General features: G+C 44.7%; 1 protein-coding gene across 3 annotated transcripts in view; it reads right to left on the reverse strand.

The window, feature by feature from the left end:
* The window catches only part of EEF1AKMT1 (EEF1A lysine methyltransferase 1), a 31,870-nt gene that overhangs the window by 3,652 nt on the left and 5,914 nt on the right, over positions 1-22,304 (reverse strand). For 2 of the 3 annotated variants that reach the window (XM_047077610.1, XM_047077592.1), the window contains exons 2-5: positions 14,758-14,917; positions 10,826-10,908; positions 5,909-6,189; positions 1,977-3,863 (exon numbers count right to left, since the gene is read on the reverse strand). In XM_047077610.1, coding sequence (XP_046933566.1) covers positions 3,721-3,863; positions 5,909-6,189; positions 10,826-10,908; positions 14,758-14,898 — 648 coding nt within the window. In that variant the 5' untranslated portion in view covers positions 14,899-14,917 and the 3' untranslated portion in view covers positions 1,977-3,720. Of the gene's footprint in view, positions 1-1,976; positions 3,864-5,908; positions 6,190-10,825; positions 10,909-14,757; positions 14,918-22,304 lie in introns of those variants that run through there. The other variant, XM_047077602.1, reaches the window with a different exon arrangement.

The raw sequence follows: 22,304 nt of genomic DNA on the forward strand, positions 1-22,304 counted from the left end.
ATGGAGCCCTACATTGGGCTGGGCACTGAGCGTGGAGCCTGCTTGAGATTCTCTCTCTCTCTCTCTCTCTCTCTGCCCCTCCCCCATGCACGTGCATATGCACACACACTCTCTCTCAAAGTAAATACATTAAAAAAAAGATTTGACCATGTTTTAAAAAAATACCAAGCTGTTCTTTCTCCAGGTTATGCCTATTGCTTTAGCAAGTATGTATCATTAAAATGACTTTTTGTGAGGCTCCTGGGTGGCTCAGTTGGTTAGGCGTCTGACTTCAGGTCAGGTCATGATCTCGCACTTCATGAGTTCAAGCCCCGCGTCGGGCTCTGTGCTGACAGCTCGGAGCCTTGGAGCCTGCTTCGGATTCCCTGTCTCCCTCTCTCTCTGCTCCTCCCTTGCTCATGCTCTGTCTCTCTCAAAAATAAACATTTTAAAAAATGACTTTTTGTATAAAAGTTTACAAAATCTATCACTAGGCAGCAGCGACCAGATAGAATATGTTGGACTAGATAGAAATGTTACCTAATGGGAATTAAAAATTTGGAAAAAAAAATATGTTGGAGTAAGAGGGGGGTGATGGGAGATGGGGAGATATTTCAGTGAGTAATAAGAGTTTATTGGGACAGAATTTTGTTCTTGGTAGAACTAAAGGGTTTTTTCCTTCTTTTCCTTGGAGCGGAGAGAGGTCATTACTGTTTTATCAAATAGGGAAATTCGCTGGCCTCAGCTGAGCAGCTTCCCCCTCCCCCTGCGGGTCTCCAGGACACTGATTATTGTTCCCCACAGTTCACAGCGGGCCTTGGGTGGATGTGGGACTTCATGGTCCCGGGCTCCGCCCGTGAGACTTTCATAGCTTCTTCCCTCCTCTCCAAATGTGCCACGGTGACTACGTTCCATCAAGGGATTCTGTCGCTGAAGAGCTCCGTGGCCACCCTTGGAATGGACACGCCGTGCTGGTTCCTGAAGATTTTTTCCAACCAACCAACAGTATCTCCGCTGTATGCTTGTTTTAGAGAAACTGAACCATTTGGGAATAGCGATCAACACCCATCACAAACGCCAGCAGCTCGGCTTGCAGGGGCCAATGACCCAAACTTCTCGGTTTACAGCATGTCTTGTAGCAAAGGCGAAGGGGACAGAAGGGTCATTCTTGGCCCCCGGTTCCTGCTCTGAGAAAGGGAAGAGCGTGAAGTGTCCGTCTGAAACGGGGCTTCAAAAGTGACTCCGGCGTTTCGTTCGTTCCAGCTGTCCGCGTTCCCATCGCCCCCAAACACGCAGCCGAGTAGCTGTGCGGACTTCACGGCGGTCAGCAGACCGGATATTATCATCCTCCCTCTTTCCCCTCCTACTATGGTTACTTCGTGGCTCGGTGCAAATCTCTGAATTAGCAAAGGACTTTAATAAACGTGTCCTTTTCAGCTTCTGAAGTGCTTTGGTCGGGTGTGAGAGGCGAGGGTGCTCCCAAGAATTCAGGAAGCTTACTTGCAGGCCTCTGGGCAGCACGGGCACCCCTTCCTCCCACCCCGCTGCTCCTGTGCCCCGTGTGTGCCAGCCAGAGGCCAGGGGCACGGCAGCCCCGCCTCGTGTTTCCGAAGACTCCAGAGGTAGAGACGCCGGCCTCTGACGAAATCCAGAAGCGGCCACGTGTGAACACAGGTTTCCTAAAATTGAAATCATGCAAGGGGTCCGCAGCAATAAAACACGCGTTGGCCGACTGTTATTCAACGTGATTGAAGGCTTAATGCGCTGAGCTTTGTCCCTTCCCTCCCCCACCCTCTGTGAAAGAATAAGGTTTCTCTTTGTCATCTAAAGGCTAGACTTCTAGGAAAGCTAAAATTCTGTATTTCTAGGCTGCTATGTGCCCCCAATCCCTAAGTTACACATTACGTTTGTATACATGATTTGTCACTAACATTTATTTGTCGGTGGCCTAGGTAATTTTTACTAAACTGACTCATGAGGAAATAATAAGGTGGGGGTTATTTTCTAAAGAACATTTATTGAACCCTTCACATGTGCCAGGTGCCGATACACCGATAAAAATATAAATGTCTCATAAAAATACCAAGTGATTTTTTTTAAGTAAATGAAAACTTATCCCAAAGTAGAACAATAGAGGACTGAAAAGTTAACAGGCGGAGGCAAGCCCCCCCCCCCCTTCCTGGGCACAGGCGCCCACGCACGAGGCTCTCTGGGACAGGCGGGGTTTCCCGCGGGGAGCGGCCGTCCCCACGTCGCAGATTTTCAAGAGCCAACATTTCCCGCTCCCCCTCCACGTGCACTGCGGGTCCACCGCCCCACCGAGGACCTGGGGCCAGAGCGCTTCGGTCGGGGAAACTGCCGGAAACCAGGTCGGAGAGAACATAAAGTTCTGCCGGCCAGCGACACATTTTGCTGCCTTTCACGTTTCGATAGCAAAGCGAGTCACGTGAGGTGGGAAGTGTTATTCCTTTCCCAGAGGGGTTATTTTTTAAGTTTTTATTTGCAAATGATTCTGACTTCACAGGAAATTGCAGAATTACTACAGAGAGGTCTTGTGTGTCCTTTCCCCAGTTCTCCGCAGCGGTAACATCTTACATAAGCGTAGGACCACAGCCAGGGAATGGGCATCCGTACCGCCCACACACCTGACTCAGAGCTCACCAGTGGTACGCGTGCGTGTGCACGTGTGTTCTGCGTGACACCGTCTGCGGAGTTTTGTGTCACCGCTGCACAGTCAAGATGCAGACCAGTTCCATGAAGGTCTCCCTTTTATGGCCACACCCACCCCCTACCCCCATCGTAACCTCTGCCGACCACCAATCTGCTCTCCATTCAAGAATGTTGTTATATAAAGGGAAACACAGGAGGTAACCTCTGGGGACTGACTTTCTTCACTCAGCACAAGGCCCTTGAAATCCATCCAAGTTGCAGGCATCAGCAAATCATTCCTTTGGGTAGCCGAAGAGGCATGTTCTGTGATGCGGATGCGTGATGAACAGTGTCTGCAGCACAACAGAGGCCAGCAGACTTCTCACCTCCTTTTTGCTGTAGTGTTTGGTTTGCTGATGGCACTTTCTCAGGCAGCTCGGAGCAGCTGACGTGGCTTTAGCTGAGGGTGCGGGGGAGGGGGGGGGGGTGCTGAGCGTGCGGCACCCGGGCTGCGCTCCTGTCATCCCTCCATAAATAGGGACAAGAAGGAAAAATCCAGAAGGCTCTAGTTCCGAGGATTATGAAATACTACTACTTCCAAGAATTATCACCTCCTTTCACGGAGGTAAGTGGTATCTCCTTCAGGGGCAGATCAGATGACGGTCCCCTTCACAAGTCCTGTGATGCCCCAGGAAAGCTGCCGAGAAGAATCAGCAGCCCATTGGGTAAAGCCAGAATGGGCCTGTTAAGGGGGCAGATGGCCTGAGGCAGAGGCCTGGGTCCTAATCCAGGCCTTGGCCAAGCCACTAAGCTGTCTGTACTTTGGCTTTAACCTGTACTTAGGTGAGGAGAGCGGATTTTAGACAGGTTCTAAGATTTCTTCCCAGGACAAATCCACAGACTCAAGTTGGCAAAGGCATCCCGAGCCCTGGCAACAAGGAAGTCACGATGAGATGCTGTATTCTTTATTTTGGAAATCAGGCCAGAGCCAGCCCCATTCTAGGGGACAGGAGGAGGTTATAGCTTGTCAATCTACCAAGGAAATAGTGAGAGAGAAACGTCACATAGGATCCTTTACTGTTATGTTACTATCTACACTGAGATTTCACGGTCTAGTCCAGAATCATAATTCACATAACAGCGAAACTCATTTCCCAAGGTCCGGGTGTGTTTTGGAATAAATTTGCACATCTTCACGCCAAGAAGTTTCGCTGCCTCTTCTTCCATGACGGCACCTGAAGGGAACAGACCCAGTGAACTCGAAGCCTGAAACACCAACCACTGTGCCACCACGAGTGGTGAGGGGTTCTAGACTAGAATACGCGAGGTAATGAGATGATCATATCACTCGATAAATATGGGGGAAGGTCAATTCTTTATATCCTTTTTCACTTTCTTCAACAAATTTGCAAATTACCTACTTTTTTCCTTTTTAATTAACATTTTTTTTTGCTTTAAGTTTTTTAAGTTTCTTTTGAGACAGAGCGTGTGCATGCACCAGTGGGGGAGGGGCAGAGAGAGATGGAGAGAGAGAATCCCAGTCTCCACGCTCAGCTCGGCACGGAGCCTGACTCCGGGCTCGATCCCACGACCATGAGATCATGACCTGAGCCGAAATCAAGAGTTGGTCGCTTAACCGACGGAGCCACCCAGGCGCCCCTCCTTTTTAATTTAAAAAGTAGTTTTCCTACCTCTACAAAACTGAGACACTTAGAAATTTAGAAATAAAGGCACATTCCACAAAGTAACATAAGGAGAGTAAAAATAATTACTAGGAACTAGTGTTTTCCAACTTTGAGTCAAGAACCCCGCTCTCATTCACATCTAATCTTGCAAACTCATCGGAACTCATTCACACCAGCTTCTGGCTGACTGGTCCCCACGTCCCACCCACGGCCTGGCCCACGGCCACCGCTGTGGACACAGCCCCTGGGTGTCTCTGAGCACCTCTCCCGAGACACCCCACTGCAGAAAGTGCTTCTGCAGCTCACACAGGCAGGAGACCCAGGGTTCGCCCCAGATTCTCCCCTTCCCTCCACATCCGAGCATAGCAGGCTCTTGTGCCTTCACCTCGCTCCACCCCCGCCGGCCTTTTTACTGCCACACCTTGTCCACGCCTGTCTCAGCTGGACACGCCCTCATAGGGCCTGCTCCCACCTGTGCCCTAAATCCTTTCCAGCAGAGTGAAAGTGCACTTCTTGCGGCAAACTGGGTCCCATCAGTTGGGGGCCGACAGCTTTCAATGAGAGTCCCAACAATGGCAGCTGTCACCTGTCAGGGACCCTCTCGCCCCCTCCCCCCACTCCAGCCGTGCTACCTGCTCACGCGATGGGGCAGGGCTCCCTGCATCCCTCTAAGAACCAGGGGGCCACAGGCCCTGGGGGCCACCCCTCGAGGTCTCCCCTGGAGTGCTACTCCTCCAAGAACCCCTGCCTGCCCGGCCTGAAGGACACCCCTCATGGTTCTCAGTGCCTGCCGGGCCCTTCTGATTCTTTCACTGCATTCTCAGAATTGGTCATCACCTCTCCCATCTGTTCGGTTACGTTTTTTAGCCTATCTTCTAAAACTAAAAGGTAGGCTCCACGAAGCCGGGCCCCCACCTGGCAGCTGGCACAAAGGGCTAGCAAACAACCGTTGAACTGATAACCCTTAGGTAAATATTACTTGTGACAACCAGAGTCACCTTCTTGACAATTTCCCCAGCTTCAGGGACAAGAGAACCCCTGCAGCTCTGCTCGGCCCAGCCTGAGGGGCCCTGGACGCCAGCCGCCCCAAGGAGACAGACCATGAGGTAACGTTCTAGTTCTCCGCCAACGCTCCACATGTCCACCTTAAGAAAGAACGCCACTCTCCCCAGTAAGAAAACTCTTCTGCTGGTGAGATCAATTTAATCTACTGTCTAGCTCTGTAACCTTGGGCAATTCAGCTTAACGTTATCAATTCCACATTTCTCTCATCACATGTAAGGCTGGATCAAACACTGCTACTATTCCTGATGAGGGTGAGTAAAAATAACACTCAGAGCACACTCACCATGTGCCAGACCACACCCTGTATCATGTCACTTAATTCCAATAACGCTGAAAGGAGGGTAGTATTACCAGTCCCGGTTTACAGATAAGGAAACCTGGCACAGAGAGACTGGTTATGTAACTTGCTTGAGGTCACATAGTGAGTGGTGGATTCAGGATTTGAGTTCTAAGATCGCTTCCAACTCCTGGAACCTAAGACTGGAATATCTCCTGGTCAACATTCGTGAGTCGTGCAATCCGGCACCTACCTGTGCACAGCAGAATCTTGCCCTGAGTCAGATACTTGATGGTTTCTGACGTTTTCCTGAGACATTCCTCGGAGAGATAGGGGGGATCTGCTATTACGATGTCAAAACTGTGTGCAGCAATTTTTTCAGGTAAATCCAATGGATTATTGTAATCATAGAAGATAAACTCCTCTCCGTATATAGCAAATCTTTTGTCATATTCAAAGATGTATATAGAAAAGTCTTCTCTGTGTAGCTCTCTCAGTTTCTGGTAAACACTGGGGGCGCTCACACAGGCTATTCTAGAAAACAAAAGGAACAAATTCATGGAAGATCTTTAATGGAGAGCTACTGGAATTAAATAACAACTGCTTCACTAAAAAAAATAGGTCCTGTGTTCAGCTCTTCAAAGGGAATCACAGTGCAAGCTAATGTAAAGGCAGTAAATTTCAAGAGAAAACTATACTGTTTCGCTTTTAAGGAATACGGTGTTTAAAAATCCTGCAACTCATAAGGTATGAAAGGATAAATAAATGCGCTTTTCTAGTAAAAAATGTAAAACATTAGGAACACATTAGCAAGAAAGTTAGAAAGCCCAAGGCTTAAATTTGCTTATTATTTTCATGTTGGTCCTCATTTCAACATTTATTTCAAATACTTTTAGTCTCAAATTAATTCTTTTGAAGTTACTTTTTAAAAAAATTTTATTTTTTTTAAGTATTTATTTTTGAGAGAGAGAGAGAGAGAGAGTGAGCAGGGCAAGTGCAGAGAGAGAGGGGGACAGAGGATCCAAAGCAGGTTCCACACTGACAGCACAGAGCCCGATGTGGGGCTCAAACTCATGAACTGCGAGATCATGACCTGAGCCGAAGTCGGACGCTCAACCGACTGAGCCGCCCAGGAGCCCCTGATGTTACTTTGGAATATTCATAATCTAGGAAGAAAAATCCCAAATATGCCTCAATAGCTCCAGTTTTCTGCAAAGATACCTTAAAATTCAATCGCAGTACCGACAAGCTACTTTAAAACTAGCAGATGCATCTCTGAACAGAAACCATGTTCCACGGACCAGGTGGGTCCCCGTGCCCGGCTAAAAAGGCTTCTCAGCCCCAGGGCACTGAAGCGTGTGATACACTCTGGCGATGATACACACGCTTCTATGGGAAACACGCGTGTCCCAGCCCAGGGACACAAGGGCCAGCGGGGCCCCCAGTCCAGGCTGCTGCCAGAGCTCTGGTGAGGAGATAGGCAGAGGACGTGGGACGATGTCCTCACTGTGCTCAAAGATAACAGGCCGCGACCCAGGCAAATATCTTCTGAGAAAGAGGGTGAACTACAGATAGTTTCAGACAAACAAAGTCCGAGAGTCTGTCACCACAGACCTGCACGCAATTCCAAAGCACGTACTTGGGGCAAAAGGAAAGTGGTCTGAGGTGCAACAGGGACTGAGAGCGGGATGGCGATGACCTTGGGGGAGGCAGTGACGTTTATCATGCAGCAGCAGGTCACCTTCCGCAGGGGATGCGACCGGAGCCCTGGAGTCTCTCTTTACGATGGGGAGTATGATGGAGGCTTAAATGGGACGTCCCCCGAGAGCACGCAAACAGTGGAGAGGGCGCACAGTAAGGGCTCAATAAATGCTACTATTACTATTCATTTTGAATATTACGACAGAGCTCGAAAAAATACTGAGGATGCTTTTCAGAAAAAAATAAATTCCTTCCAAAGCCCTTTATTAATGGAAAAAAAGAAAATATGTGTAAATACTGTCATTAAGAAGAACCCAATAAGCATCTCTATATAATGTTAAAAGAAAAAGAGCAGCAAAAACAAAAAAACCCAAAAAACTTAGGACTTCCAGTTTAAGATGCAGACATCGCACATTCATTTACATTTGCTCCCTCATGAAAACCTACTAAATAAAACATGAGTAAAATTCTTTTGTTTTGTTGTTTAAGCATAAACCGCCAAGAGCAAAGAGAATTCAAGAGGAGACCAAAACAAACAAAAACCAAAAACCCCACAAAAACCAACCAGCCAGCAAGACAAAAAGCCCTGAAGAGAGGCAGAAAAGCAGGGCTCCTGGGTGACTCGGTAGGTTGAGTGTCAGACTTGGGCTGCCGTCATGATCTCGTGGCTCCTGAGTTCGAGCCCTGCGCTGTGCTCTGGGCTGCCACTGCCGAGTCTGTCGGATTCTCTCTCTCTGCCCCTCCCCTGCTCGCTCTCCCTCTCAAAATAAAGAAATAAACTTAAAAAAAAAAAAAGCAGAAAAGCAAAGGGATAGCTGGTATTTGGCACAGTGGACCCAAAAAAGCCAAATCCCAAACTAGGTGTCGTAGGTAAGCTGAGAAGCAACCTGGTTTACGTCCGAGGGCCCTCAGAGGCTCCGGAAGCTGCGGGACCAGGTCACTCAAGAAGTGGGGGTGAAGGTGGGTCTAGAAATAGGAGGGTTCATTGAAAGGTCTCTTTAAGAAGCTCGTTCCCGGGATTCTCTTCCCTACCCCAAGTCTCTGGGTGTCTGCCCCTCTGCGACTGTGACAGAAAACTTTCCCCGAACTGAAGGACCTGAGTTAAAAGAATGAAAGGTTCTCCAAGCAGTACAGATGAGAGCACCACAGCAAGACCCAACGAATCCTGGGATTAAGAGAAAACCCTAAGCTTGTAGTGGGCAGGGATGGGAAAACACAGGTTTTCCTGTAAGAAATCAGAATGGCGTTGGTTTCTCAACAGCACCTACAGGAACCTGGAGGCAATGAAGCAATGCCCTCAAAACCTGGAAGAGATACCCAACAAAACTATCACAACCAAGGGGAAGGATAGAATAAAAGTATTTGTAGACACGAAAGGTTTAACCACTTCCCTCCCATGTACCTTTTCTGTGGAAGCTATTGAAGGATGTACCAACCAAAGTAAGGCCGTAAACTAAGAACTAGGGTACAGGAAACAGGAACCCAGAACAAGAGAGAGGCAAAAGGCTCTGACGCATGATGGTGAAGGGAACACCAAGGTAAGTAAGACCTGTAGCAAAGCCAGAAATCAACGAGTCCAGATAAGAGCAGCTTGCAAAGCCTTGGGAGTAACTTCCTTCACAGAGTTGGAACACATCTGAATTTACTGATAGGAGATTCGTGGAGCGTCTTAAAGTTAATTTATGATACGGACACAGAAATACATACAAAATAGAATTATTTTCTTCAGAAAAATGAAAAATTATACAGAAAAGGAAAAGAATAAGGTTCAACTGTGAAGAACATTATGCTGGCATAATATAAACCCTGTTCTAACCAAGATGAGGATAAATCTATTAGGAGTGTGAACAAAAAGCATGCCTGCTTGTGGCAGTTGTGGAGTACGAGAGAGAGCTAAATCCTCACGCTCCATAGTGAGAAGTCAAGACATGTGGGGAGGAAGCTTAGAAATTTCCCTGGGCTTGCACCAATGCGTTAACAAGGCATAGAGAATTACAAAGCCGTAGGATGTTCACACCCAAATTTGGGTAAACAAGATTAGGTGAATAAGGATAGAGAAGAGGGGCTAAGGCCCCCAGGATAAAGTGAGGGGGGGCAAAGGCCCCCAATACCAAGGTATATGAGGTAAGCAAGATTAGGTATTCAGGGCGGAAGCGCCCCCCAATTTAGTACTACAGCAGAAAGCTGCTTTCACAGGAAGGAAGGACCAAGTTAGGTAAACAGGTAAAGAGCGCTCTAGACTGCTAGGCTGCAGGCTGCAGGTGAGGAGCTGATTCACAAAAGAAAGGTGCCTTGTTAACCCTGAGGTTACCTGCTCTACCGGTCTCAGCCCCTAGGCTAGCTAAAATAAACAGAGGTGGGGCCTCATGTCCGCTGTAAACAACCTTCCGCTGGCCGGCCCCCAGGATTTTGTTTTCTATTAACCCAAACCCCTAAACCCGAATATCTTCAAGACCCCCTTTCCCTCGCGTCCATGAGTTAATGTTCACAGATTCATTGTCTCTGTGCACGTCCACCACCATGTTTGTAAGCCTTCTGATCCTAATAAAAACGGAGCGAGGACCCTTATTCAGGGCTCTTGTCCTTTCCCGGACAATAGTCATCTCTCGCTTTTAATCCTGCATCCGCTCTCTTGCTGGGCAAGAGAGTACTTTAGACTTAGAGTCTACGACAAAGAAATAACGTCTACAAGCAACGGGTCAAGAAGTGCCAATATAAACATGTATTTAGAAATATGGTTGTAAATGCCAAAAGCGTCCCTGAAAGGGAGCAGGAAAGGGGAGGGGAGTGCACAAGGGGCAAATGAGCAGCATGGATAGGGTTTCTGAACAAGCCTGGTAGGACCATTTGACGTTAAATTATATGCGTGTGAAAATTTTGATAAAAACTGAAGTGACAAAAAAGGAAACCTTTATTTTTAAAACTTCAGAAGTCAAACATTAAGATTTTTTTTCTTTTAGGGGTACCGGGGTGGCTCAGTTGGGTAAGTGACCGACTGCAGCTCAGGTCATGATCTTACAGTTGGTGAGTTCGAGCCCCATGTCATCGGGCTCTGCCAGCTGACAGCGCGGAGCCGGATTTGGATCCTCTGTCTCCCTCTCTCTTCCTGCCCCTCCCCAGCTCGCGTGAGCGCATGCTCTCGCTCTCTCTCTCAAAAATAAACAAACATTAAAAAAACAAATTTTTTTCTTTTTAAAAGGAAAACAAACTTTAGGAATATAAAGGTAAGAAACAGATTAGAAAATGTTAAAATAAAGAAGAGGTAGGACATCTTACAAGAACGGATTTCTGTATTCCTGTTTAGGAACTGAGTTTTCAGCCCTGGAGCAGTTCTCAATTTATGCTGTCCTGCAAACCATGGACTACAGCTACGGTTCCCACTTCTTATAAACCATTGCTCATTTAGGAAGGACGTATTCAGTGTCAATTTAGATAAGAAGACAAAAGAGAAACAAAATCTGGACCTTACCTGCCACATTCTCCCGCGGCTGCAATGGCTTCCTCGGCAAGTCGCAAAGCGGTCTCCTGGCTGTACCAAAACTGGCTCAACTGCTGTAACAGAGCAATGACTTGAAATCAGTTGAGAACTGCCATACGTTCCGTCCTTTTAATTTACGTCTACCACTCCAATGTGCATACATTTCAAGTGTTCTTTTCTTTTTAAAACTAACTATTCTTTGGAATTATTTTAAAGTAACAGAAGGCCCTAATTACTGGAATCTAGGCATTGAGCACCAGCGGCTGCTGACACCACAGAAGGAGACAACGGTCAACGTTTCTGCTGGTGGAAGAACATACTCCCGCCTTTGTGTGACTCTTGCCCCCAAAAACTGAACCTGAGTCTGATTAAGCCTCTAGGATCAACTACCCGCTAGCAGAACCACAAATAGAGGATGGAAGAACGTGTGAAATAACACCACAGGGATGAGAGGAGCGAAACTCAGTCCGTGGTCCTTTTCCACCGCCTCCTCTCTTTACCTTATGAGGACTTCCCGAGTTACCGGTCTTTTCCCTTAGGGGTAAGCTGTCATCTTGCTCCTTCTCTTCATGCTGGTTACCGATTTTCTTTCAACTTTTTAGTGATCCTTAATCATCCACTCACGTTTCTAAATTAAATTTTAAAGGGGAAAGGTGGATTCTCCTGCAATGGAATAGGCCCATTTCTCCAGCAGGCCTCCCTCTGGAATGGCCGTGCCAGGAGCCAGTGGTGGGAGGAGGCAAGTGTGTGCGGCCAGTGTCCACTGATGGCTCTTAAATCCAGCTTTAAAAACATTTCCAAAACATATGATCATTTCAACAAGTGCAAAAAAAAAACATTTAACAAAGTTCAACACCACTTCATGATTAAAAAAAAAACCTCTTAGAAAAGCAGGAATAGTAAGGAACTTCTTTAAACTGATACAAGGCATCGAGAAAAAACCAACAGCCTTACAAAAATGAAAGATCTATTTTTTCCCCATAAGATAAGAAAGAAGGCAAGAATGTCTGCTTTCAATATTCTCATTCAACATTCTACTGCAAGATCCAGCCATTGCATTAATGCAAGAGAGGAAATAAGCGAGTGACAGTCAAAAAAGAAGTAAAATTGCTAACATTTGCACATTGTGTGACTGTTTACCTAGAAAACACCAAGGCAGATAAATGTTTCCGAAGACAGAATGTACATATTCATTTGGATATATGTGAATATGAATTCACGTCTAAACATTCTCAGCTGCAGGAAAATGCCAAGCCCCGGCCCTCTTTGCTTAGGAAGCTGGAGGAAAGCCCTAGCACACATGTGTACATGGTGTGGGGGTGGGGGGTGGTGGTGTTCTACTTCACTTGATCTGGGTAGAGTTTTCGACAGTTGGCTACCAAGCTGCCCTTCTCCCTCACTCCAGCCTTGTCAGGGCACAGTTGTATGTTTTGGCTCTCCTCATACCCTTCTAAAAAATAAAAATCTTCCTTTTAATCAATGTGTTGCATAAACATGGCTTTCAAAGTCAAATGCACTACTAGGCTTACAAAGAAAAACAACAGTCCCTGCCCCACGTCTCCCCACCAGTGAGTTCCACTCCTCAGAAGCACCTTTCAACTCTTCCTTTGATCATCTGTCTCCATATTTCCAAATATTATGCTTTAAATGCTCTTTTTAAAAGTTTATTTTTTGAGTGATCTCTACACCCAATGTGGGGCATGAACTCATGACCCCAAGACTGAGAGTTGCACACTTTCCCAACTGAGCCAGCGAGGCACCCCTAAATGCTATCTCTTGATTTTTCCACTTTATACAATGTATTATATTATGACAGATGAGGATTTTGCTCTGTCATACACACCCTTCTCTGTCCCTCATGCTCCCCATATGGTTGTAACCTGTTTCTGGTTAAAATCATTGCCAGTGTTCATTGTGGGGCCAAATGACACATTTCCTTCTAGGATGGAACCTTTTATTCTTCCTAGACTTAATAAATGTATCATTTGCTTGTTTCTCTGAGCCGACCTCTAAATCTTCCAACATACTCTGGCAGCTTCAGAGAAGCAGTGTCCCGGAGGCCAATACCATGAGATTTGCTGTATCTAAAATGTTTTTATTTTATCCTTCACATTTGAGTAAGCTGAAATCTGGGCTGAACAAAATTCTACTCCCAATACCGAAGACACTGCCTCACTTTTTTCTAGTTTCTAACAAAGCTACTGAGAAGTGTGGTGTGACTCATCCTGAGACTTTGTAGGTGACCTGCTTTTCCTCTGGAAGGTTCTAAGATCTTGTCACCTGCATGCAGAATTTTCAGAGTCCTGTAACCATGCGTCTTCGTGAGAATCTTCAGGTCTGGGAAGTTTTCTAATGTTCCCCTTTGAAGATTTCCTCTCTCCTTTATTTTCTGTTCTAGTTTTCTAGAATTCCATCCAATTAGTTAAATACTGAGCCTCCTGGATTCATCCTCTAGTTGTACAAAATGTTTTCTTTCCAGCACTTGCATCATTCTCCCTTTCTCTTTTTGCTTCCTAGGAGATTTCCTCAATTTTACACACAAAACAAAACAAAACAAAACAAAGTATCAAAATTATAAAAATACTTAATTCTAAGTAGTGGGATTAGGAATAACTTATTTTTGTGTTCATGTTTTTACATTTTTCTACAACAACCATGGATTGCTTTTAGAATCAGGAAAAAAAAACACATAATACTTAAAACATTAAGCAGAGGGAGAGGGAGAAAGAATAATGCGGTCCTTCAGGTTTCTGATACTCACCACCTACAAAAGCATCAAGCTACAAGGTAAAAGCATGTAAAGAAGGGGAATTGTTAGAAAGAGGCTTTTGTGTAGGTGGAAAATTTAGTGTAAATGTAAAGAAACATTTTTATCGAGTCAGTTTCAAACAGATGGTAAATAGGAGAATTTAATACAACTTAAGAGATCCAAACTCGACACAAAATGTAAAAGGATGTTTAAAAAAAAAAAAAAAAAAGGAGTGTGAGAGATTCCTTCTAGGTGGGAAGTGATGGACAGAGACAAACCCACTACTGAGGGACAGGCACAGACAAAAAGCCCAAGCTTTATGTATCTCCTTCAAACGGTCTCCTTCAAAAGCTTACACTTCTAGGTTCTAGCTTAGGTTAGTTTCCCTCCACTCATTTAATTAATTCCCATTTTTAATTCCCATTTTTTATTTATACCATAAAAATATAATTTAAATACATACTATGCACCAGAACCTATTAATATCTTTTTCAGAACTCCCTTTCATCTTTTTTCATTGCACATTTAAATGAGTTTCATTGCACGTTTAAATTAGTTACCCCATTTACCGCAGTATTATATGTTACCCCCTCCACAAGGATAATGGGCACCAGAAAAACCAACCGCAAGTGTCTGTGCACAGAAGGAAGCACAAGTTTGTGTTGGTCACAAGTGACATGTTGTCCCCCTGTCTGAAAAGTCCCCTTGTCTGACCACCAACCAGCCTGACCGTGAGAACCAGGAAAATTTGCATTTAAACAGTCTTAAATGGGGGTGCCTGGGTGGCTCAGTCGGTTGAGCGTCCGACTTCGGCTCAGGTCATGATCTCACGGTCCGGGAGTTCGAGCCCCGCGTCGGGCTCTGTGCTGACCGCTCAGAGCCTGGAGCCTGCTTTGGAGTCTGTGTCTCCCCCTCTCTCTCTGCCCCTCCCCCGTTCATGCTCTGTCTCTCTCTCTGTCAAAAATAAACATTAAAAAAAAAAAATTTAAACAGTCTTCAATGTTTGGGGACTGCTTTCTGTCTTAGCAGCGCACACAGGACATCAGCTCCTGAGGGGCAGATGAGGCAGACGTGGGTGTGAGGCGGGACGCAGACAAACACCAGACCGGATGGACAGGTGCAGAATCGGCAAGCAGCTCACCCACATTTCCTGAGACATGTGGAATGCACTTACCCAGTTCTCTTCTATTATTCCAATATTATATTTATCATCCCCGCCTGGGTCACTTTGTTGCTTCTGCTCAGAATAAAATTCCTGGAGGGCTGCTAAGGCGTGGGAAGACAGCCGGGGGACATCATCATCAGAGTCACTCATTTCACGAATCGTCTGTGACCTGCAAATAAATGAACAAAGATGTTGTGCGGGTATTTTTTTTCCCTTCCCATCAAACAGCGATTTAGAGGGACACCTGGGCGGTTCAGTCATTGAAGCCTCTGACTCTTGATTTTGGCTCAGGTCATGATCTTACGGTTTGTGGGCCCGGAGCCCTGCATCGTCAGGCTCCGTGAGCCTCTGTGAGCTGACAGTGCAGAGCTTGCTTGGGGTTCTCCGTCTCTCCCTCTGTCTGCCTCTCCCCCATTTGCACACGACATTCTCTCTCTCTCTCTCAAAATAAATAAATAAACTTACAAAAATAGCAATTTAGAAATTTTTTTATCTCACAGCAAGGATCCAAACTGGAAGTGAGGTTTTGTTTGTTTTTCATGAATTAAAAAAAAAATTTTTTTTTTTTTAATTTTAGAGAGAGAGCAAGCAGGGGAGGGCCAGAGAGAGACAGAGAGAGAAATCCCAAGCAGGCTCCCACATTCAGCGTGGAGCCTGACGTGGGGCTCAGACCCACATCTAAGAACTGTGAGATCATGACCTGACCTGAAATCAAGACTCGGATGCCCAACCAACTGAGCCATCCAAGTGCCCCTGGGAGTGGGTTTTATAAGGGAAACTCATATTTTAAATTTCTGAGATCAAACATCCACAGAGGTCTCCTACTAAACCACAGCTTAACAAATACAGGCTTTTCCTTTACATGTATCATTTTTACAAATGAGATTCTCCCATTTTTAAGACTCCTTGCAGAATGAATTTTTTTACCATAAATATCTAAAGACATATTTGGTTTTTTTCAGGCACTGCAATGGCCATGTGCAGACATTCACTGTGGACTCTCTGAATCAGAGATCTTTCCACCCACGAGTGCCACTGTTCAGGTGATCTAAGGCTCAGGGGTGTTATTGACAGGGTAACTGAAATTAGTATGGAAAGAAGTATGGAAATTTAAAGGAATGACAAAGAGAAAGGAAAGAAGTAAAACACAGGGAGGGAGAAAAGGAAGATGTCTTGCAGGAACGGATGGCCAGGCCAGTCACTTCTTGTGGTACCACTGGAGTTAGCCAGACTGCTAGGTTAAGCCACAAGCTTGGTCTGGACAGCAAATTCTGCCCACAGACTCCTGACCTCTCCAAGTTCAGGGGGTTCCCCAAACCACCCTCACATCCACTAATTTGCAAAAAAGACTCAGCACTCACTGAAAGCAATTATACTCACCGTTGCATTTATTACAGGGAAGGATACAAATTAGAGCCAGCCAAAGGAAGAGGTGCGTAGGGCAGGGTCCAGGAGAGTTCCAAACAGGAAGCTCCCGTGGCCCTCAGGAAGCATCCCCCTCCCAGCAGGGATGTGGGACAATACGCACACAGTCCTGCCAGCCAAGGAAGCTCTGCAGGCTTTGATTAAGGCTTTGTCATGCTGGCCTGAGTGACCCTCCAGCCCCCCAACCAGGATGGCTGGATGTGACCTGAGGGACCTCCATGAATAACAAAGACCTTCCTATCACTTGGGAAAGTTTAAGTGTTTAAAGGTTACATCCCAAGAGCCATGACAAAGGCCAAACTTCCCTTTGACTGAGGTCATATTGCTTACTACACAGGTCAATACATTTTTTTTAGTTTATTTATTGAGAGAGAGAGAGAGAGAGAGAGAGAGAGCAGGGGAAAGGCAGAAAGAGAGGGAGACAGAGAGAATGCCAAGCAGGCTCTGTGCTGTTAGCACAGAACCCAACGTGGGGCTCAAACTCATCAACCATGAGACCATGACCTGCGATCAAGAGTATGACGTTTAACTGACGGAGCCACCCAGGCGCCCCTGCCAAACACATTTTTAAGCCAAAAGTTATCTAAGAGCGTAACAACAACACTCCATTTGCTTTGTGTCACATTTTACATCAAAGTCTACACTTTTCAGCAAAGACTGCTGAAGAAAATTCGTCACGTTGCTCCCTTCCTCCTCCAAGACCTCCGGGGGTGTAGCTGATGGACAGTCTTGGCCTTCCGCCTGCGCCACCTACCGAGGGAAGCTGGTAAAACGCCACTTGAACCTGGCGAATCCTGATGCTTAGGAAGAGAGTTTAAAAGATGCTGAGCAGCCATTTCAAATGAGAAATAACTGCTTGATGCGTTTTTTCTCCTTTTCAAAACCAAAGAGCCAGCCATTCCTAAAAACAACCAAAAAACCAAAACCAAGACCAAAAAACCCTGTATATACCAACTACTGACAGTGTACTTTCATGTGCTAATAGTCTGTTGATTCCCTCTTTCCTTTCTTCATCAAAGACTTACCTGTAAAAGTTAACTAATAAAATATCTGGTCACACAAATTAAGCTAGAAATATAAATAAGCGTTCTATGAACAAGCAGTTTCCCCTCTAGGAAGAGAAGGAGCAAAACACAAGGTATATACACATGATAGATTTATAAAGTTCAAAAGCAAGTAAAATTAAACGACTCATTTAAGGAACATATAGGCTTACATTCAAAGATAGGCTAATTTTGTTACTAAAACCTTCCTACCTAGAAGGCTCCAGGCTGAGAAGAGTCACTGATGAGTTCTATCAAACATATAAAGAAATGTTGGTAATTTTATCACCCAGAAGACAGAGGAGAAAGGGATCCTTCCCAACTTGTTTAATGAAGCCAGATTAAATCTAACATGAACACGTGTCAGTATATAACTGGGCTCAACTCCCCATCAGATTTTGAGGGTGATCAGATATCAAAGGGGGTTGGTTGGGGGCATTGGTGGTAGTGGTGGTGGTGGGTTTCTGGGTAAACTGATTTAGCAAGGTTCTTGCTAAAACTAGATTTTACAAAGTACACAGATGGGCCTAGAAGGTTCAGGAGCCTGACTCAAGGTTGGTCAAACAATCTTAGCTACAGGAAACTATGGCCTGCAGGCCAAATCAAGCCTGTGCCTTGTTTTTGCCAACAAATGTATTGGAAAACAGCCACACCCTTCTGTTTACATATTGCTTACAGTTGTTGTCCTTTTAAAGTTTGAAGTCACAAACCACGAGATCACAACCAGAGCCGAGGTCAGATGCTTAACCTACTGAGCCACCCAGGTGCCCCTTGCCTACAGTTGTTTTTAATGATAAGCCTAAAATACTTATTATCTGGTCCTTTACAGAAAGTTTTCTGACTCCTGGTTTAACAGTATAAAAGAGAAAAGCCACATGATCATTTGCATGGATACTACAAAAGAATCTGACAAAATTCAACATCCATTCATGTTAAAAACTCTGAGCAAACTAGCTATAATAGGGAACCTCAATCTGAAAATGGACACCGAAAAAAAACATACGCCTCATACTTTCTTAGTGGTGAAACACTGAATGCTTTCTACGCTCAGGAACAAGGGAAGGATGTTCACTGTCACCACATGTATTTAACATTATCCTGGCCTTTCCAGTTAGTGCAAGAAGGCAAAAACAAACAAAAAAAAAACAAAACAAACAGAAAGACAAAAAACAAGCAAGCATAAAGACTGCAAAGGAAGAAATGTCCCTATTTATAGATATGATTATTCACAGAGAAAATCCTAAGGAAATAATGGTCTCATCCATGTGGGGATAATTCATGTCAATGGCATGTACCCTTGATATGTAGTGATGAAAACAGCGCTTCATTTCCATGGTCTTCCCCTCAAAAAACATAATCCCAGTGTAAGCATGACCAAAACTCAGACACACCACAATTAAGAGACGTTCTACAAAATATCTGACCAGTATTTGCCAAAACTGTTCGGTCATCAAAAACAAGACGAAAATGAGTAACTGTCACTGCCAAGAGGAGCCTAAGGAAATACGATGACTATCGGTAAGACAGTATGAGGTCCTAGGACAGAAAAGGAGTATTGCATAAAAACCAAGGACGTCTGAATAAAGTATGGACTTTGGTTAACAACAGTGTAGCAATATTGTTCATTAATTGTGACTAATGTACCATACTAACAGAAGATGTTAATAATAGGGGAAACAGAGTATAGGTATATAGGAACAACACGATATCTTCATAATTTTTCTGTGAATCTAAAACTATTCTAAAATAAAGTTTATTAAAAAATTTGTTTTAATGTTTATTTTTAAGAGAGAGAGGGGGGTTGGGAGGGGTAGAGAGAGAGAGAGAGAGAGAGAGAGAGAGAGAGAGGGAGACAGAGAATCCAAAGCAGGCTCCAGGCTCTGAGCTGTCAGTCAGCACAGGGCTTGAACTCATGAACCATGAGATCATGACCTGAGCCAAAGTCAGACACTTAACCAACTGAGCCACCCACGCGCCTCTATAAAGTTTATTTTTAGAAAATTTTAAGGAAGCATAACCAACTTCACCAACAAAAACTACTAGAATGAGTTTATTGAAGTTTCAGAGTACAAGGTCAATACAGAAAAATAAATTACATTTCTGTATTCTAGCAGCAAATAAATAGAAATTAAACTTAAAAGCAATTTTCCATTAAATAGCATAAAAATGCTTTGAATATATTTAACATAAAGGCGGTAAGATCTTGAAGCACCTGGGTGGCTCAGTTGGTTATGTGTCTGCCTCTTAAGTTTGCTCCCTCTCTCTTGCAAAAATGAACATTAAAAAAAGGGGTGGGGGTAGGGGCACCTGGGTGACTCAGTCGGTTAAGTGCAGGACTTTGACTCAGATCATGATCTCGAAGTTCAGAGTTCAAGCCCTGCATCGGTCTCTGTGCTGACAGCTCAGAGCCTGGAGCCTGCTTCGGATTCTGTGTCTCCCTCTCTCTCTCTCTGCCCCTCCCCCACTCGCTCTGTCTCTCTCTCTCTCTCTCTCTCTCTCAAAAATAAACATTAAAAAAAAAAAAGATTTTAAGATCTCAATACTGAAAATTCCAAAGCATTGCTGAGAGAAATTAGAAAAGACCTAAATAAAAGGAAAGGTATACCATGCTCATGAACTAGATGAACCAGTATTATTAAGGTATCAATTGTTCCCAAATTGATCAACAGATTCAATATATCCTAAACAGAGTGTGTGTGCGTGTGTTTACTTAAAATAGAAACTGATGTGCTGCTTCTAAAATTTATTTATTTAAAAAAATTTTTTTATGTTTTTATTTTATTTTTGAGAGAGAGGCAGACAGACAGAGCATGAGCTGGGGGAGGGGCAGAGAGAGAGAGGGAGACACAGAATCTGAAGCAGGCTCCAGGCTCTGAGCTATTGGCACAGAGCCTGACACGGGGCTCAAACTCATGGACGATGAGATTGTGACCTGAGCTGAAGTCGGACGCTTAACTGACCGTGCCACCCAGGTGCCCCTCTAAAATTTATTTAAACATTCATTCATTAAAGGATATTAAGATTGCTTCCACTTTTTGGTTACTATAAATAAAGTAGTATGAACATCTATGTACAGTTTTACCTTTGTTTTCTGACTAAAGCTTTGTTTATACATACATCAAACAAATCATGGCACTAAACCACTTATCAATATTTTGATTAGCTTCTATATCCCCAGTATGAGAAACAAATGGCCAAAATCAGAGTAGACAGATAAAACAAGTAAAACAAGTAAAAAAGAATGGCAATGCTGAGGAGAATGTAAGGATATTGGTACTCTAATTCAGGTAATAATTTAAATTGGTATAATCTCCTTTTGAAAAGAATCAGATAGTCTGGATATAAGAATATTCCTACTTGGGGGGGGGAGGCACCTGGTGGCTCAGTCGGTTAAGCGTCTGACTTTGGCTCAGATCATGATCTCACCATTCGTGAGTTCGAGCCCCGCATCGGGCTCTGTGCTGACAGCTCAGAGCCTGGGGCCTGCTTCGGATTCTGTGTCTCCCTCTCTCTCTCTGACCCTCCCCCACTTGTGCATGCACGCATGCGCTTTCGCTCAAAAGTAAATAAACATTAAAAAAAATTAATTGAAAAAAGACTATTCCTACTTTCCGACCCAATTCTAATTTCTAAACTTTATATTTTGAAATATTTATAGATTCACAGGAAGTTATAAAACTAACAGAGGTCCAAGTATCCTTGACCTATTTTTTTTTTCTCATTCTAACAACTCTAAAAGCAGGACGTAACTTTAAAATAACGGTGTAGAAGTTTATTGTGGGCATGTTTTCTTAAAGTGGTGGTATTCTTATAGTCCACAGCATCTCGGACTCGATGAAATGGGATCACTGTACCAACCGCAGGCGGCAATGCAGTGAGCCATCCGTGCAGCACTTCCATCATTTTACAGCCTCAGAATAAAGTCACAAAGAGGTGAGGCTGTTCTGGGGGTTGGCACTGTCTGAGTGGTATCCGCGGGGAGGAATGGTGAAGAAGAGCGTGCTACTAGGGGATTCTGGGGGACTGTCTCCACACCTATACAACTGTACTGGCCCAATCTGTCTGATGTGTTTCAACGTTTGAAAGAGTATTTTTTAAATGTTCATTTATTTTGACACACAGAGAAAGCGTGAGCAGGAAGGGGCAGGCAGAGAGAGAGAGAGAGAGAGAGAGAGAGAGAGAGAGAGAGAGAATCCCAAGCAGGCTCCAAGCTCAGTGCAGAGCCTGACATGGTGCTCAATCTCATGACTGTGAGATCATGACCCAAGCTGAAATCAAGAGTTGGATGCTCAACTTACTGAGACACCCAGGTGCCTTGATGTAGCTATTTTAGAACTCTAAAATCTCCTCAAAGGCTTGCAGTTTCGTCCAAAAGACACAACTTCCAGTTAATTTGAGTTAATCTTGGCACATAGCTCAGCAGTGGCTACCCATCCCCCACTGCTTATTCCTGTGTCAGGTAGCTGTGCACATGATTCTACTTTGTGTTTGGTCTTAATATACAGAGCTGAGAGAGGATATGCTATCAAGTGTTTAATATTATTCACAGTTCCCCTAGAAATGAGAGGCACAGTGCCCCATGAAGGGCCACACGAAACCTGTCATATGTGGGGAGAAGGAAGCAGACAGAGACCTGGAACTCTGTCTTTACTGCTAAGATGACTGGGAAGGAACTGGGTGGGGATGTCCCCTATTGGGCGCAAAGTAAAAACACACATTCTACAGTTTGCGGTTGGGAGCTTCGTGATATGACTTTGATGTGCCCATGAGAGCTGGTTTGCAGCAAAGGGGTAAGCAACTTTGGCCACTAGTTTGGCCCTGTAATTAACTGACACCAAATAAACAAATACAAAACCGAAGAACACACAATTTCAAAAGTTCCCGGAGCAGTTGGTACGCAACTTGTGGGAGCCAAGGTATGCAGTAAGGGCTCTGTCCTGCAAATACTGGGGATCTGTGTTCTGATCACTAACTGCTGCTTCTGATCGTGGAGGCGGGGACACAGAGTCAGGCAGCCATTACCACAAGGCTCCCACTGTTGTCATTACTTCCACCTCCAGCTGAAGCAACTTTCAGGGGATTTAAAGG

This window comes from Lynx rufus, unplaced genomic scaffold (assembly GCF_022079265.1).
Source record: "Lynx rufus isolate CCGP_SWC_20201006 ecotype Redwood Valley unplaced genomic scaffold, mLynRuf1.p SCAF_1, whole genome shotgun sequence".
NCBI lineage: Eukaryota > Metazoa > Chordata > Mammalia > Carnivora > Felidae > Lynx > Lynx rufus.